Below are 18,860 nucleotides of genomic sequence, written 5' to 3'. Positions count from 1 at the left end.
CCTTACAAAAGCTGCCCTTTGTTTGCTTTATGCTCAGATCCCACAAATTGCAGGCTTTGTCCGTCAACATTTCTTATTTCGGGCAGAGTCCCCCCCCCCCCTCCCCCTCTCCCCTCTACCACTGTCCTCCATGGACTTCTTGGCATGTGTGTGTGCTTCACGGCATTGATAACGACACACACACACACACACACACACACACACACACACACACACACACACACACACACACACACACACACACACACACACACACACACACACACACACACACACACACAGAAGAGGGCTTGAAAGTGAAGAGGGCAACTTGTCAATCTGTGGCCTGCTTGTCTCCTTACTAAAAGGTCTCTATTATATTACAGAGGTTATTCTCAGTGTTATTATATTGTTTCGTAACAAAAAAAAAAAAAGATGTTGAAAGAAAGATCGAATGGTTTTCTTGGAGAAATGGAAAGATATTTTTGTTCAAAATCATGGAATATATAGCACCAAAGGGGAAAAAGTCATCACACTATGTGGCCGAGACATATTCCATTTAATTTGCTGCATCGGCTTAAAAAATAATATGTCAGTTTTGAGCATTTTGTGCCTTTTGAAGAACAGTTTGTCAATCTGTGCCCTGCTTGTCTCCTTATTAAAGGTCTCTATATTATTATAGAGGTTTATTCTCAGTGTCCTTATATTGTTACTCAACAGAAAACACCTGAGTGTGGGAAGAAACATCTAATGATTTGATTTATCTTCTTGGAGAAATGGAAAAATATATTTTAGTTTGGCCCCGAGAAAAAAAAAACCTGGAATATATTGAAACAAACCAATGTGGCCGAGAAATATTCCATTTATCTTGCTGCATAGGGTTGAAAAATAATATGTCAGTTTTGAGCAATGCGTGTCTTTTGAAGAACAGTTTGTCTTGATTACAAAGATAACATCATTTGTAAACAATGTCCATATGTGAAATGGACATTAAGATGAGCATTGTCATTCATTCTGCAGACGTCTAGCTATTTTTAATTTGTGTTTGTTATATTATAATAAGATAACAAACTGGGAAACAAATGCAATATTTCGATATTCTGCTCTGAGAAATGCTCTGGTGTTGTTTTGGACGCTGTACTCTTTACAAAACCCTGCATCCGACAGGTCAGGCACCATTAACCGAGCACACTGCCGAGTCAGAGCAGGTCAAAACACCCATTGGCGCCACCACACACACACACACACACACACACACACACACACACACACACACACACACACACACACACACACACACACACACACACACACACACACACACACACACACACACACACTCAGATTGCTCAATTAGCCCTCCTTTAGCCTGCGCCTCTCTTAACCCTGCAGCTACGCTTATAAGTCATTACTCTCAGGGTCAAGTGTGATCCCTGTGCTTATCTGCATCAACAACTGGCAAGTGCAGGCGTTCTCTTGCACGCACACACACACAAACACACACAAACACACACACACACACACACACACACACACACACACACTCACATACTACTCTGGTGAGTGTTTTTGGTAATAAAAAGTGATTTAGAGAGGGATTTGATTGAAGAGGCAATACTGCCCTCATGTGCTCTGCAATTTGTAATTACACGAGGTTAAAAAGATATTATTTGTGGACGAATGGTGAAATCCCCAACATAACTCATCCTGGCCTCTCTGTCCTCAGAACCACATCTCATAGAGAGGGTCACAAACAGCCAATTCTCATACAGTTTCTAAACTTATATGAGCTGAATAAATGACATTTTGTTCGGGTGCTGCATCCTAAAATTGGAAAATTTGGGCTTTATCTCTTGAAACACAATCTGTTTTGTGTGATGATTAATAAATATTTAATAAAAATGTACTTTAACTTTGTTTTACTGCGGCCTTAAAAAAAAAGGGTCTGAATTTCCCCCGGTCCTATTAGGATGTAATAGCTGAGAGGTGAAACAGTGAGATGTTTTTTCTCTGAGCTGCATCACAAAGCCTCTCCTCTCTCTGGGAGCCTCTTCAGGCTGAAAATGACTCCGGGATGTTGTGGTGGGCCGGGGAGGAAACTCCCTTCACCACAGCCCTGCTATCTCTGTGGGAGTTCATTATACACACAGACTGGCCACACACATGAATGCACGCACATGAACACACACACACACACACATTCATAAATATGTACAATATGCACACATGCAATATCTATTGTGGGAGATTATTAAATACACGCACGCACACACAGAGTCTGTGTCACGAACGCTGGTGGGCAGATGTGTACATCAGCTCACCACACAAAAACTCACCATCATGAATATGTTTCTGTGGACATCCCCTGCTCCACCCATGCAGACAGACTCCTCCACCCACAAGGTGTGGGGGTGTGTGTGTGGGGCTTTGACACTGAGACGCCTGTGTTCAGATGGCAGCCGTTACTGTAAAGGGGTCACGGGGTCAGGCTATCTGAGGGGTTGTCCTACTGTCACATGGACCACACATATACACAGATTTGTAAAACTTCCTGTGTCAGACTTACATTGATATAATGCACTCTCTAGCTACCAGACTTAAAGCTGCATTAATCAATGTTTTATAATGCTAAACGCTACGACGTGTCCACCAGCTAGTTGCTAACCTACTGTTTGTTGCTGTGTTTCTTACAGAGGGTTTATCTACGAGGTGATGTGAATAATCGCAAAAAAATGTCAAATCTGTAAATAATTATCACTTTGCATTTCCTATTATGGAGTGTTTTAACATCTTTGAGCTAATTTTTGGGGTGTTTTGTGGTCTGCTTTGTTGTTTCCGTTCACTCTCACTGCTTTCTGCAAAAAGCTGATAACCATATGACAACTTTATCAACTAGCGGGTGAATACATGGGAACATTTAAAGGTGCTAAATATGAATTGAATGAAGTTTACCGCCTCCACACGGTTCTCAACATGGCGAGAGTTGAGCCGATGGCTAGCCGCTAACGGTGGGAACAGCAAGAACAGTGCACACAACGGCAACAGAGCTGACAGTGTTTACCTGAGGAGGAACCAAGATGCTGATGGTCTGGATGCTATTATCAGCTGTAATCATTCTCTGCTCAGGACCACATTACTCCACTATATCTTGGTTTAGCAAATCAATATTTGATTGTCATAGAGACCCATTAATGTTGTTTGCCCCTGGTGTTGGTGGAGAACAAAACAGAGCTAAAAGAAGAGTGAACATTGATCTCACGTTTGTCGCTCGACTTTTTGTTTTCTGCCTCTGCTGGATGTGTAAACAGGCATTTAGTTGATAATGTGTCAATTGTGTGTTCACAGCTTATTGTATTGTCCCGAGGTGGACAAAACAAATCAATTAATACAGATTGAACCATCATTACTATCCTCCTAACCCCCAAAAAGTCTTATCAGGCAAAATGTCTACAGCTTCCAAAATTGTTCACTTTCAATGTCAAACAATAACATTTTCCTATGAAACATAAAGATACATGAGCCCAAACTGATGCAGGTTTTAGGCTTGATTGAAAGAAACTGCTCCGACACCAGTCAAACAACGGTGCTTTAAATGTTTCATTGGGGAAAACATTACATATACTGATTGTTACAAATCCTTAGATTTAACCGTTATAATTAAACAAATTGGAAATATGAATCCCCATACGACAAATCTGTAGGCTATTGATTTGCCTATTATCACAATAATACAGGTTATGTTCTTCAAAATCAGATACAGATCTGGCCCCAAAAAACTACGAAACAGTAAGGAACAGCTGGTGTACTCTCATATTAAAACATTTCTTTTTCCATTTCAGGCGATGTTTCTCAATTTGAACCACTGTGTGCTTCCTGAGAGGCTCAGTTCAGGGCAAGAAAGGTCCTGCACGACACTCACTGCAGCTTGGAGGTCAGGGTTACTAACTGATGTCATCTGCTGGTAGATCTGGGGTATGACATGTCATCAGAATTTGTAGAAATCTTTATTTTATATCGTCAGTCAAAAGTACATCATCCCCCCCCCATAAGGCCATGACACGCTCACAACATTGGGAGGCAGCGTTGCAGTCGATAATAAAAACAGAGGGAGGTGAAATCCTAAAACCACATTATAAACCAAGCGGTTGGCGGTCAGTAAGAGCAACAGGGATGCTGATACTGCATCGTGTGAGGTCCCTTTGATTTTCAAGGTGTTCAGCCCAGACAGGGAGAGTGTCACAGGTGTGTGGAAGTACATTTTTCCTACAGTGGCGCTGGAGGACGTGACGCCATTCCTCAAAGAAAAACAAAAAAAACGTCACTGTTTAATTTTAAGAGGTCAACTCTCGTCACAGTGAACCTGGGGGGGGGGGGGGGGGTGTGCATTGCGGCCAGTTTGTCCCGTTGCAACGTGTAAACAGGCAAGTAAGAGCCAACATAAATTAGGAAAACTTAAAACACAACAAACAGATGAGCCTTGTTGTTCCCTATTTACAAAGTGTTATTGAACAGGAGTCTGACCGGAACAAAGCCAGTCAAAAGGTGAAGCTGTTACATTCTTAAAACTAATACAAAACGTCTTGCACAGGTTGAAAGTTGTTCAAAAGTTGGTAAGGGATGTTCTTCTTCAGTAGCTCATCGTTCAGCAGATGTAGTGCGGTGGGTGGCACATTAGTAGACAGTGTTCTCTTAAATTCACTCAGAGAGAAAGAATTGATTTTGCTTTTTAAGATAAACCAAAAGAAAAAAGCCTTATTACAATATAATTTGGGGACAAAAAAAAAAAAAAAAAAAAAAAAAAGTACAATAAAAGACATGGCATCCTTTCCTTTCCTTTTATACACCTCAAATAAAAAATACCTGCAATTTTGCCACTGCCGTCAAAATGTAGAACATTATAAAGAAATTGGGTTCAAGCCACCCTGAGAACAATCTGAAAATAATAAATACACCCTGGCCAGAATCATGGAGCACGGTCCTGTTGATTGAAGACGTGTGTGTGTGTGTGTGTGTGTGTGTGTGTGTGTGTGTGTGTGTGTGTGTGTGTGTGTGTGTGTGTGACACAGATCACTCAGTCCAGGCTGTGTCTGTTGGTGTGCTAGTATCCTTGTAGTCCATTATAAACCTTCTGTACAGAGCCCTGCTTCAGAAGACCCCGGATACCTGCAACAGAAGAATGATAACAGTTAATAGCTGCATATCAAAAACACATATACATACATACATACATACATACATATATACACACATTTTCAAAAGCTCTATTATTCTATGGCTATTGATTTGTTCATGTCTGCCAAATATTCTACACCAAACGATGCCATAAACTCGCTTCAAGTGTTGAAATTATTATCTAAAGTTCAGACAGAAGACTTTTGAGGTTTTGTCTCCCCCTGCTGGCAATGAGAGTAATTACCCCGACACTGTGGAGGCTGCTTATGATTATGACGTCCTTTGCAATTTACATACAGTTGGTAGAGAGAGAGAGAGAATACTCCAGCAATTAAATATTGCACTCCAGTTATCCAGACTTTTAGTTCCTGGTATGAATGCAGCTCCAACATTTTAAATACTGAAATGCAACTATTAGCATTTGCCTTTTAAATGCTCATATCCTTAAAACTGTTGTTTCCCTTTTAGGGTGCTAAATTGGATATTCTGAGCAGAGCGATTGCCTCTCCACGGCTGAGCTGACGGCTCGCAGCTGACGGTGCTAACAGTGCAAACAACGGCAACAGCGCCGACAGAGCCAACAGTGTTAACCCAAGGGTGTAAGTGCAAGGTGGGCTTGTTCCCACTATATCTTTACATAGCAAATAGTTGTTTGTTGCTATATTAATGCTCTGAATCTATAGAGATCCCTTAAAATGGTAAGTCATGAACTACAGTAACTTTTCCCCCAACACTGATCTTTTCGGGACAGATGTCCTTTAACCTTCATTCTCACCATCTTTCTGCTGATCATCGAGCTGCGTCTGAGGGAACTCCACATCGAAGGTGATGATGAGGGAACCTCGGATGTTGATGTTGTCAAAGTTTGGAAGCCCCTCCCCCTTCTTCCACATTCGAGCACCGGGCTTGGTGATCTTATCTCTCACTATATGAACCTGTCAGAAAAAGACAGATGCAACGACTCAACACAGCTGGGAAATCTAAATCACATTCACCTCTTTTTTTAGTTGTTTACCAACTTAAAATGTCCTGGTTCTAAAACAGTCACAACAGATTAAAAAAAACACCCTTTATTAGCTTAAATACTAGGTATGTACAGAACCTTGTGGCCGTCCAAATGTTCGATGTCCATCTCAAAGCCGACCAGTGCCTCCACCAGGGAGATGGTGACGTTTGTGTACAGGTCATCTCCTCTGCGTTCAAACACAGGATGTCTAAAGAAAGAAAAAAGCATCACTGTTAGTGTAAATCACTCATCTAATAATCTGCAATAAAAGTGTTTGGTTGCAAATCACAGACGCAATAAATACAGCTTGTTCATACTTTAACACTTTGATGCGGAAACGTAGATCTCCAGGTTCTCCGTCGATGTGAGGTTCCCCTGTGGTCACAAATAAAGACGTTAATGAAAGGTAATATTTAAAAAACTAATGATTTATATCAAGCTTTGCGTAGATTTACCTTCTCCAATAAAGGGGTACTCCATCTCATCTCTAACTCCTTGTTCAATTTCTACCTCCAAGGTTCTCTCTTCATTTACCAGCCTGTGGTGAACAAGACATAATAGAAAAAACACGTGTTGTGATATTAGGTGTGTACAACGTCTTTCCTAAATGTTATTACTCCTCTAATATACACTCCATTGCCAGTTTATTTGGTTCACCTAGCCAAAACAATCCTGCAATAGTTCCTAACTTTAAGAGGGCATTAATGCCAGTTTGTGTTGAAACTGTGTCAGAGAGGAGTTGATTCAAATGTACGATCATTTTAGAGGATGCAGTTTGTGGTGCTGTTGAACTGTATTACGTTATACAAAAGAAGTATTTCTGTTATTTAGCTAATCCATATTTGAGTAAATAATAGAAACAACTGTCAGTTTGACACAATAAAAGATCAAGAGCACCACAAACTGCAGCAACTAAAAACTACATGTAAAAAAATGAACATTAAAAGGACTTCAACTGTACTAAACCTGTTTTAGGTTTAGTACAGTAAAACATAAAAAAGGTAAACTATATCATTTATACAAATGTATATATTTTTTTATTAAAGAGACCTGATCCAAGAGGAACCCGAGGACAGTAAGACCCATTCTGTAAAGCCCAAAGAGCCCTAAACTGCTGTCAATCTGAACAGATCCAAATATGAATACTGGCAGGACCCTGATGTGCCACCAATTAATAAGAAGCAGTGGTTAAAAGGAGAAGCAACATATAAGCTACAAATCAACACGCAGCATTGAGATCTGCAGCATTGAGAAAAATAACTTTAGAAGAAGGGAACAAGCACCGTAGATAAATCCGTTGCCGTGATCAAGTCTGGGCTGTAATCTCAATTTAAATTGGGACGCGTGTTTCTAGCATTATTAAGGATGGTTACTGAACAGGAGCAATGACTTACTTCACATTGGGACACTCATCGCACACCATCTCCTGAGTCATCTGGAAGCGACCAGGTCCGAGCTGCGTCGTCCTCATCTCCTGTCTGCAGTTGCACTTCCTCTTGCCGGGGGCTTCTTTGGCTATGGGCTTGTTCCGTACAACCTGTACGACAAAGCACGGAGTAAATCAGATGATGAATCAGCATATTGTGCAGTGTGAGGGCTGCAAAGATTAGTTTGACAACTTAAATGAGTTCAAACTTTTCCCCTCACCTCTACAAAGTTCCCAGAGTACACCTCTTCAAGCATGACCTCCAGGTCTAGTATGATGTCATTTCCTCTGGGGATGTTCCTGTCCTGTTGCTGCCGGTTGCCTCCAAACATGAACCCAAAGTCACCAAAGAAGCTACAAAAGTAGGAAAGAGTGAGAGGAGACATGGGCAAAAACACCATTTAACCTGTGATTTGATTTAGCATCAATCCAACTACACACATATTCATTAAAAACACTTGGTTTCTGCTGGTATATTTAAAATAAATGTTTTTTGTATTGTAGCAAATATCACACAAATACATGTTAATCTTGTAAACCAATTTCCCTGAAGGTTTGGTTCAAGTGGTATCTTTATCTATATCTAGGTTTGGTTGAATTTATGTCTAAAGATGGAAAAATGTAATAAAGAAGCAACATAAATCAGCTGCAACATTTATCTTCAGAACCAGTGTCACACTGACACAGAGTCAGTGACCCATTACTCTCATTAATCCAAGGCACACAATGTCAGCAGTTTTGGTGATTTGACTAACTATTAATTTGGTTCTATATTGTAAACGGTTCACATGGAGGTTTGTACATACAGACAAAGTTTTCTATTCACCTCCACTGTGGGTGGAGGAAAATACGTGGGTTTATGAGACCAAAATCATTGAATCGTCTTTTTTGGGTGAACTGGCACCTTAATGTTCCCCCGCTGCCTGTTAGCTCTGACTGTATAAAATCATCTGAGCTCAAGAAACCAACCTGGAGAAGATGTCGTTGTGTGAGCCGTGGTGACCCTCTTTGAGTCCATCTTCTCCGTATGCGTCATACTGTTTCCTTTTCTCCTCGTCTGAGAGCACCTACAATAAAAAAAAAAAATGACATGTTTTTTATTCACATGTCATACAGCATCTGGAACCAGACCTTATTACATAAACGCCTTTTCAATACAATGTAATCCAAATGCACTAATATTATGAAACAAAACCTCAAACACCATCAACACCCTAACATGACTTGTATATAAGAATATTCACAAAAGCAGCACTATTTGCATAATAAGGTTACATAAGATAAGATAAGAATAGAGCTATATTTATCCAGAGGGAGCAGCAGTTGCAGTACAAAGAAGGAAAGAGTGCCAATCTAAAAATAGTGCAAATAGAAAATAGCAATCAAAGTGAAAGTATGAAATATCAATAAATAAACACCCAGGTACGGTGTATAGATACAGAAAAGAAGTGGCATATAGCTTTGAATACTTAATGTATCATACTATACAGGTGTAATATTGTGTATACCTGGTATATCAACTCACACAACTAATCTCAGGTATTTACTTTAAGAGCAATGTGAACATTTGACAGAAAAACACCTGCAAATCTAATCCGAATCCCCTCCCACTAATCCACGTCTGGCTTTCCTGGCTGCCAGCCGTGCCTCGTCACAGCCAATCAGATGCAGCCACACGGTCTAGTCGACCAATCACAGAGGCCGAGCTGTTTCCAACAACAAACCAAATAGCTAGAGTACAAAATACTCTTTTTTTGCATGTGTGCCTCGGGCATTTCCGCATGCAAACAATGCCATCTATAGAATATCTACAATCTAGAGCCTCTCATCTGTCATGCAAATAAATAAAAAAACAGAAATAAGTTGATTGTGTGTCTCTAAAGCTTTGCACAAAACATTGCATGTGTGACAAAAACCTCATAAGCTGCTCCCAGATCTGCAAACTTGTCCTGAGCTTTTGGGTCGTCCTGGTTCCTGTCAGGGTGTAGCTGCAGAGCCAGCTTTCTGTAGGCCTTCTTGATGTCCCTGATTGATGCACTCTTGGTTACCCCCAAGATCTGGTAGAAATCTCGGCTGCAGGAGACAAGGGAGGAGGGTGGAGGAGGGTGGAGGAGGAGGGTAAACAAAGGGTTAATGGACCACACACACATAAAACACAACATGCATAATGTTGTTTAAATGGTGCATTATGATGGTAGCCGGTGTAGCTTAGCTGGGCTGCAGGCTCCACACATGTAGCACCGGTCTGGACCAATCACAGAGGAACATGTGTACCACCAGGAAGTAGGCTTCTTACCCGGCCAGCACCGCCGTGATGGCGTAAAGGAGCAGGCAGCAGACATTGCAGAGGTTCATCCCTTTGGCAGCCATGGATTCACTGTGTTATTTGTGTTTTAAAATGATAGGAAGTAGCAAAAGAAGCAGCCGGCATGTGAAGGTTGGATCCCCGGCTGCCAGTCACCAAGCCTTCCTCCTCCTGTCAGAGAGAGCCCGCCCATTGGACGACGCAAGCGAAGCCCCGCCCACTGGATGACGCAGTGAAACCCCCGCCTATTGGACGACACAAGCGAAGCCCCGCCCATTTGATGACGCAAGCAAAGCCCCGCCCTCCATTAAAGAAACAAAAAATCATCCTTTTTTTTATTTTTATTTAATAAAGCATATTTTTCCAATATGTTATAATTTAATCCAAAATGTTAAAAAAATAAAATATATATTTTGTTTTTAAATAAAGCATTTTTTTCCCAATATATAATAATTTAATCCGTAATGTTAAAAATAAAGAATAAAGAAACAAAAAATTATTATTATAAAAATAAAGCATATTTTTCCAATATATTATAATTATATATATTTTTCCAATATATATATATATATATATATATATATATATATATATATATTTAATCTGAAGTGTTAAAAAAATAAAGTATACATTTTGTATTTTATTTAAGAAAGCATATTTTTCCAATATGTTATAATTTAATCAAAATGTTAATAAAGCCCGCCCATTTAATGACACAAGCGAAATGCCCTCTATTAAAGAAACAAAAATTCAAAAATATAAAGCATATTTTTCCAATTTTTAAATAAAGCATTTTGTTTTTTTTTCCCAATATATAATAATTTAATCCGAAATGTTAAAAAATTGGATGACACGCCGAAACCCCGCCATAATATATTATAATTATAATATATATATATATTATATATAATATATATATATATAAATAATTTAATCTGAAGTGTTAAAAAATAAAGTATACATTTTGTTTTTAAATAAAGCATTTTTTCCCAATATTAATTTTAATCCTAAATGTTAAAAAAGCCCGCCCATTGGATGACACAAGCGAAACCCCGCCCTCCATTAAAGAAACAAAAAATATATATATATTTTTTAAAATAAAGCATATTTTCCCAATATATTATAATTATATATATTAATAATTTAATCTGAAGTGTTAAAAAATAAAGTATACATTTTGTTTTTAAATAAAGCATATTTTTCCAATATATTATAATAATTTATATATATATATATAATAATAATTTAATCTGAAGTGTTAAAAAATAAAGTATACATTTTTGTTTTTAAATAAAGCCCCTAAATGTTAATAAAGCCCTATTGGACGTCACCGGCGAAGCCCCGCCCACTGGATGACGCAAGCGAAGCCCCGCCTCCATTAAAGAAACAAAAAAATATATATATTTTTTTTTAAATAAAGCATTTTTTTCCAACATGTAATAATTGAATCCAAAACGTTAAAAAAAAAAAAAAAATCATAAAATCAAATAAACCAAAATCAGTCCGATTCTCCAACCTCAAACGCTCTTAAGAGCGCGCCCCCGCGAGCTGCGCGCAACAGATGTCAGCCTGGGCGGGAGCGCGCCAAACAGGAAGCACTGCAGCTGTGAGAAGGTTCTGCCTCTCATCACAACAACACCTCCACATCTCTGCTCCTCCTATGAGTGACCCACCAGGACAGGACCCCTCTCTGCCTGGACGAAGAACAAAAGGCTGAAAGTAAGATTTAATACACACATTAGTCTCCCATGCTTCCTTTTCCCCATGTGTTAGCCTCCCTAGCTAACAGTGGCTAGGTTAGCATTGGAGACACAACAACAACACTTCTCCTGTCCCTGCAGCTTGCAGCTTGCAGGCTAATGCTATAGCTTTCATATGCATGCACACACAAGGAGGGACTTTTGTGTGCATGCTCATGTGTGTTGTTGGCAGGATTGGTGTGTAGATCAGCCTGGTTTAGGGTGCCACACATGTTGTGTTGATGACATGTGCAGCCTGTTGTCATGGGAGCAGCCATGTTAAATGCACATTGTTTTATTATCCATGCAATAACCTTTTAACAATCACTATTACATTAATATGTTTGCACTGCACTGTTTGCACACATTTTTACATTCCTTTTGTGTATTCTTATAGTTGTATATTAGTTGTTTTGTACCACTGACAATACAAATTTCTTATCTTTATCCCATATTTCTTGTTAGTACCACTTAGTTAAATGTTTATGTTTTTACCTTTTTATCTTTTGTCCTTTACTCCCAGCTCTATATTTCCTGTATTCACATACAGTACTCAAAAGTTTGGATTATCTTATTTACTTATTACATTAATATGTTTGCATGCTTTTACCAAAGCATTTTAGGAAGTGTTTCAAATAGGTATTCAAGAGAACTATAGTGAAGTTTAAGTGCATCTCCTTTTGTTAAACAAGCTCTATATTGTTGTTATTGTACCAGAGCAAAAGTATAGTGCAGAGGCAAATTCTACGAAAACAATAATTGCAACAGACTAATCCCATATAATAAGTGCTACAAACTACTACGAATAGGATAAGTGCAGTAAACAAATTTATTCAATAAGTTTGTACTAATAATACAGTAAGTGCTAAATTCTCATTCAACTACTTTGAAGAATTAAAATATAAAACATTTCTGGTTTGTTGAGCATTTGTTTGTTTACCACATAATTCCATATGTGTTCCTTCATAGTTTGGATGTCTTCAATATTAATCTACAATATACAGTACCAGTCAAAGTTTGGACACCTTCTCATTCAATGTTTTTTCTTTATTTTTATTTTTCTACATTGTAGATTAATATTGAAGACATCCAAACTATGAAGGAACACATATGGAATTATGTGGTAATACACAGTAAGTGCTTCTCTTCTCATTCAACTACACAAACAAATGCTCAACAAACCAGAATATGTTTTATATTTTACATTCTTCAAAGTAGTTGAATAAGAAGGTGTGAACAAACTTTTGACTGGTTCTGTACTTCAGCAATAAAACTGATTCATGGTTGTGCACTTTTATGGTCAGCCTTATTACATACAGGCCATTATTGAGCAAAGCTACTCTTCAGCTCTCTCATCATCTCTAAATTTCGTGTTTATAATTGAAGTAGTGATTTATCATGTGTCTGACTTCCACACCTTTATTGTTTCCTATCTCTTTAGACATGGAGGCAGACAGTGTGAGCATATGGCCACGCATGGAACCCTTCTTACTGGGTGCCCTGCAGGTGAATACCCTCTTCACATTATATTTAATTCAATGATATTGCAAGGTGAATGCAAATGTAGTAAAAATAACTTGAATTATTGCCCTTCGCAGGTGGCTCCCTCCTCAAAGCTCAGCTTGCACTATCTTCGCAAGATGGCGATCTACGTGCGTTCACGGGACGGCTGCTTCCCCGTTTTGGGCTGGCCCATGTGGAGGCATATTGCCTGTGGAAAGCTTCAGCTTCCGGAAGACCTTGCGTGGCTGTATTTCGAGACCTTTGACCTGCTTGTAGGCCACACACCGGAGGAGAGGCTGGAGTGGGCAGAGTTTCTTTCCCAGTGCTCTTCCAAAAGCGAGCTGGATGAACAAAGGAACAAGGTAAAAAAAAAAAAAAAAAAAGACAGGGGTGGAGTTCAATTGTGCAAAAGGGCTGAGTTTACCTAAGAATGTAACGCTATATGGGGCTATGGGGCGGCTGTGGCGTAGTGGAGAGCAAGGTAGTTCTCCAATCAGAGGGTCGGTGGTTCGATACCCGGCTTCGGCAGTCGATGTGTCCTTGGGCAAGACACTTAACCCCAAGTTGCTCCTGAAGGCTTGCCATCGGTGTGGACTGGATGTTGCATGAATGTTAGTTAGAGTCTGATGGTGGCACCTTGCATGGTAGCCTGTCATCAGTGTGTGAATGGGTGAATGATATGTAATATACTACTGATTGTAAGTCGCTTTGGATAAAAGCGTCTGCTAAATGACTGTAATGTAATGTAATGTCTATATCATTGTTAACATGACTAACAGACTCTCTATTGTTGTGTTTTTCCCCAGGCAGATGTCATTGTTGTCGTAACCCTGCTCTCAAATTTCAAGTAGGACCAACGCATTGATAAGCACACCTTGTTTCTCCTTTACCACTGCAGCTCTCTGTGGACACACTGCAGTTCCTCCTCTTCCTCTACATCCAGCAGCTGAACCGTGTGTCTCTGCGCACCTCTCTGATCGGTGAAGAGTGGCCCAGTCATCGCACCCGCTCCCCCTCTCCATCGGACCGGGAGGCCAAGACCAGCTCTCAGAACAAGGTCCTTGTTACTGTGAAGGGCAAGAGAAAGATCTTTTGCATGCTTTGCAATATTCTGTTAATCTGATTACTACATATTGCCCCATAGGAAGCATCTACATGATCACGTTTATAGAGTGAATGTCATTGTCCTCTCCCAATTCTTCGTGATGTACCACTGATGTACCATTTTTGGTTTTTTTTTGTTGGTTTTGCAGAACTGGGATGATCAGGCTCACCTGTCATTTGTGCAAAGCCATCTAGCAGAGATTCTGGAGCTGCTGGTGGAGCCCGGCCAGCTGTCACAATCTGGACAGGCCCTCAGAGATTGCCAGGTCTGTGGACTGTCTGCACCGACCAGTGTTACTTTATAGCAAACCAACTGAAAGCAGCTTTAATCATGTTTTATTCAAATTTTATTCAAATGAGAAAGGGGGGTCACTCCTAGTAATGGAAATAGATAATTATCACCCAAATCTGCAGCTCCCCTTGGCTTAACTTAATTTGTTTTGCTTACGGAATAGCCACTATCCGTTTTATGTGCTTTATTTACATTTTGACTGAAATGAAACTCTCAAACAAATGACTATTCACATCTGTGTTTTTCCAGATATCCCTGGAGGCCGTGCGGAGCTTAGGCCTGCTCTTGGAGGGCTCAGTCTGTCACGGCAGACCGGTTCAGCCCGTCCACAGGCTGCTGACCAAAGGTCCACTTCATACACAATCCGGCTACTCCACGCTCAGCCACTCCTTCCCCCTGCACAAGCTCCTCTCCTGTCTCCAGCAAAGCCTCACGCTCAACCCCTTTGGGATCACCGCCTGTCTGTGCTCGGGCAAGAAACTAGCCTGGGCTCAACAAGGTATCCGAAAATCTCCTGGAGTGACGTTTCATGTTGCATTTTCATAAAAATCTGTACAGTCATATTAGGGAGAAGTAATTGAACGTCAGGGTGTGTGTTGAGTGTTTAGTTAAGTACCTGTCTGTCTACATTTCTTTGACTGTTTTCTTTGTTTGTGCATTGCAGTGGAGGGATCAATGAAGAGAGCCAAAATAGCCCGAAACACCCACACGGCTCCGCCCGGCAGCAAGATGGTGCTGATGTCACAAGTCTTCAAACAGACACTGGCTAAAACCTCAGACAAGCTGACCGGTGCCAACATCAAAATCCACAGATGCTCAGAAGCCTTCATATACCTTCTCTCACCTCTCAGGTAAGATTAGCTTCCATTGATGAAGCTTGTGTTGTGGACTTTTTGGGGCTTACTGTATCTCTCATGGGTTTTGTTGCTCCTCCAGATCAGTCAGTGTGGACAAATGCCGTGACTGCACAGTGGTCCTGGGTCCCGTTGAGACCAGCGTCCACATCCACAGCTGCCAGAACCTGCGTGTGGTGTGTGTGGCCGGCAGGATCGCCGTCGGTGTCTCCTCGCGTTGCACCATCCACGTCTTGACGCCCACCCGCCCTTTACTCCTCCCCGGAAACACAGACATTACGCTGGGGCCTTTCCACACGTTCTACCCCTCCCTGGAGGATCACATGGCCAACGTGGGGCTGGCCGTGGTCCCCAATGCCTGGGATCAGCCCTTGCTTCTGGGGACCGAGGGCCTCGTCAACACGTCGTCCAACACGTCGTCCAACCCGGACCCCTCCTGCTACCGCCTGCTGCCCCCGGCCGAGTTCCACGCACTGGTCGTGCCTTTCCAGACGGAGGGCGACACATGCGAGGTGCCGGGTGGATTGCCTCCTCCATATCAGGCAGCGCTGGAGGAAAAGCAGAGGAAGATACAGAACTGGCAGAAGACTGTGATGGAGGCCCGGCTGAACAAGTGAGTGACAAATCAGACCATATTCACATCATAATAATTGAAAACTGGAATCATTTGATATCACTTTAACATGCATGTGTAAAAATACTATATTCATGTCACGATGTCAGTGGAAAGTTACAACTGACCAGCCATTTCTAAAATCAATAGGATTGTGAGTCAGTTCAGTGATGGCATGGTGTCAGAAAAACTTGCTCGAGGGGCTCTACACTCTACCTAACCCCGACAGCACAGCACAGCGAAGTACAGGGACCTCATGAGGGAAAGAAATGATTGATTTATTTCACTATTTCACGGTATATTCCTGGCTCTTTCCTGCTCCGTGGTGTCCGTCTGTCGTAACCGATTCCTCCTTTGTGTTCTCCAGGGAGCAGAAGCGTCAGTTCCAGGAGTTGGTGGAGGTCAAGTTCCACGAGTGGCTCCTGGAGACGGGGCACAGGCAGGAACTCGACAGCCTCATCCCGCCCGCGATGGCGTCCTTGAGGGACTCCAATGGGCCCGCAACGGAGACGCCCCAAGTTAATGACAACAAACATATAAGGAATGGACGGGTGGTGAGACCGTCGCCTCTGGCTTGTTGACTTGTTGGCTTCTTACGGTAGCCACGACAGTGTGAACAAACAGGCTACACGAGGTCTGACACGTAGAGCTCTTAACAAGCAGACCAGTATGTTTACTGCAAGTATTAATGTAGCTGTTGATACAGCTTTTTATTGCAGCTTACCTCCGACTCGTTCTTGAGTGGAAGGCCGGTATGGGCTGCTTTACAAGTCTGAAGAAAAGGGCAGCTAAGTACTTAACATGTGCAAGCCAAGTAGGGAGTGGATTGGCATGTCGTAAAACAACATCGGAAGAGCTACACACACACACACACACACACACACACACACACACACACACACACACACACACACACACACACACACACACACAAAGGGTGTAACATCTGCAAAGTCACCACAGGCTTTTTTTAAAGGGACATTCTTGGAAAAAGCTTTAGATTAGGGTTTACATCTGAATTACATCTTTTAGAGATAGAAATTCTAGATCTGAGGTGAGGACGGCAGACATGCCCTCAAATACGTTCCCTTAAAGCATCCATAGCTCTTTAATGATTCTCAAAACCGCCATTTAGACGCACAGTTTGAGAATTATAATCCATTTATTTTGTGTAAACAATTTAGTCTACATTTAGAGACCATGGCAGAACTTAAGCTTAAAGCACTTGCATATGGTATCATCACTTTAGGGAAAGCTGTGGCTCATATGTGGTCACGTTCCTGGAGACCCGTAACTGCTGTGATCACTTCGGCTCTCTTCCATTTAGCCTGGAGGTATTTTCAACATTTCTTCCCAAACTGTGCACACGTATATTAACCAAATGCTTTTTTCTCTTTAAAAAAAAAAAACAACAAACTAAAAAGTTGACACTTGTATTTAAAGAAGGAGAATAAAGATGCAAAATGAATGTAGCACTTTGGGTATTGAGGACAGGTTAGTGCTCCTACAGTTACTAGCTCAGGTCATAGTATTTTTTTTTTTGTGTGTGTTGATAGAATATAAAAAATGGCAATCAAGTGTTTTCCATTATGGGGGGGGGGATAAAGGAATATTAACATAATTTATTGTAGGTACACGATTGAACCGTCATATTCTATGAAGGTAGAGAGGGGAAGTCAATAATACTTCTAAACTGCTGTAGCATCCTTCATTACAACTGAAATAGCAGATTAACCAAATGAGGCTGTATTTAACAAACGTTTTGGTCTGTTTGCAGAATTGTTGCTTTCTAAATGTATGTTTATTTTTGTATTAATTCACCTGTATGAATATGTATATTTTAGCATTATAGTAAGATTATTTTTTCATAAATTGACCTTGCCTCCAGAACTTATTTTAGGTTTTAATACCTCCAAGTGTACTTCAGCCCACATAGCTTCCTGTTTCCACCCTTCTGCTCATGACAGCATGCTGAGTTTAACATAACATACAATAGAACTGCTGCAGGTGTATTCAGGGTATTTGAATTAGTTAAGGGAAAACTGACTTGATAAAAACATGTACTGTTCAAATATTATTACACAATAGAATTCTACTGTTTTCAAACATGCTGGTATGTGTCTCTTCATTACACTGTTAAATGCCTTACTGCTGGAAAGCTTTGATTTGAACACACAAGCACCTCTATGCATTCAATATATGAAGAGCACAATATAGTTGTTGATTGTTAAAAACAATAAAAATGAATTAAAGTTTTGGACTAAAACCCTGCTGCTTATGTTTTGATTCTGTCTTTACCTTTTAGATGCAGCAACATGCTCTGGATTTTTGGTATATTAGGAATTCTTCAGTTCATGAAGGTCACCTAATAATAAAGAAATGCATTGAAATGCATCTGTGGTTATGCAACAGTACAGTACATTTACTCAAGTACTGTACTTAAGTACAATTTTGAGGTTCTTATACTTTACATGAGCATTTCCATTGCCACTTTATACTTCTACTCCACTACATCTCAGAGGGAAATATTGTTTCTTTTTACCCCACTACATTTTTGTCTGACAGCTTTAGTTACTTTACAGATTCAGATTATTAATACAAAACATCTTCAACAAATAAAATGTTACGTTATTAAAGGCTAAAATACTCATCAGTCTATAAAGTAAATAATATTTACATTTATATTTACATTACAACTGCAACATTAATGCATGAATAATAATAATAATACTATTCCAGTACATTAGTACAATATGTAATATTCTCAAATGGGACATTCTGCTTAATGAGCACATTTATTTTTTGTTCTTTTAAATGTATTTTTGATGCTGATATTTTTTAACTTTTACTTGTAATAGAGTATTAAT

At 40.3% G+C, this 18,860-nt stretch overlaps 2 protein-coding genes across 2 annotated transcripts; one reads left to right on the top strand and one right to left on the bottom strand.

The window, feature by feature from the left end:
* Positions 1 to 3,566: 3,566 nt before the first annotated feature.
* dnajb11 (DnaJ heat shock protein family (Hsp40) member B11) lies at positions 3,567 to 10,054 on the bottom strand. The gene is made up of 10 exons (XM_054615375.1): positions 9,880 to 10,054; positions 9,500 to 9,656; positions 8,553 to 8,650; positions 7,805 to 7,937; positions 7,552 to 7,694; positions 6,613 to 6,695; positions 6,475 to 6,532; positions 6,254 to 6,365; positions 5,927 to 6,086; positions 3,567 to 5,142 (listed from the first exon to the last, which is right to left on the bottom strand). Exons 1-10 carry the CDS (start codon positions 9,951 to 9,953, stop codon positions 5,078 to 5,080), a joined length of 1,083 nt encoding a protein of 360 aa, XP_054471350.1. The 5' UTR covers positions 9,954 to 10,054; the 3' UTR covers positions 3,567 to 5,077.
* Positions 10,055 to 11,459: 1,405 nt separating this feature from the next.
* On the top strand, positions 11,460 to 18,240 carry tbccd1 (TBCC domain containing 1). Its single transcript, XM_054615396.1, has 9 exons — positions 11,460 to 11,607; positions 13,069 to 13,133; positions 13,226 to 13,492; positions 14,029 to 14,187; positions 14,384 to 14,500; positions 14,776 to 15,025; positions 15,191 to 15,377; positions 15,463 to 15,993; positions 16,361 to 18,240. The coding sequence occupies exons 2-9, from the start codon at positions 13,071 to 13,073 to the stop codon at positions 16,572 to 16,574; spliced, it is 1,788 nt and encodes a 595-aa protein (XP_054471371.1). The 5' UTR covers positions 11,460 to 11,607; positions 13,069 to 13,070; the 3' UTR covers positions 16,575 to 18,240.
* The last annotated feature ends 620 nt before the right edge of the window (positions 18,241 to 18,860 follow it).

The sequence above is a fragment of the Anoplopoma fimbria genome, chromosome 16, assembly GCF_027596085.1.
Source record: "Anoplopoma fimbria isolate UVic2021 breed Golden Eagle Sablefish chromosome 16, Afim_UVic_2022, whole genome shotgun sequence".
NCBI lineage: Eukaryota > Metazoa > Chordata > Actinopteri > Perciformes > Anoplopomatidae > Anoplopoma > Anoplopoma fimbria.
The sequence above is the reverse complement of the archived record's forward strand: the minus strand, read 5'-3'. Positions and strand labels throughout refer to the sequence as shown.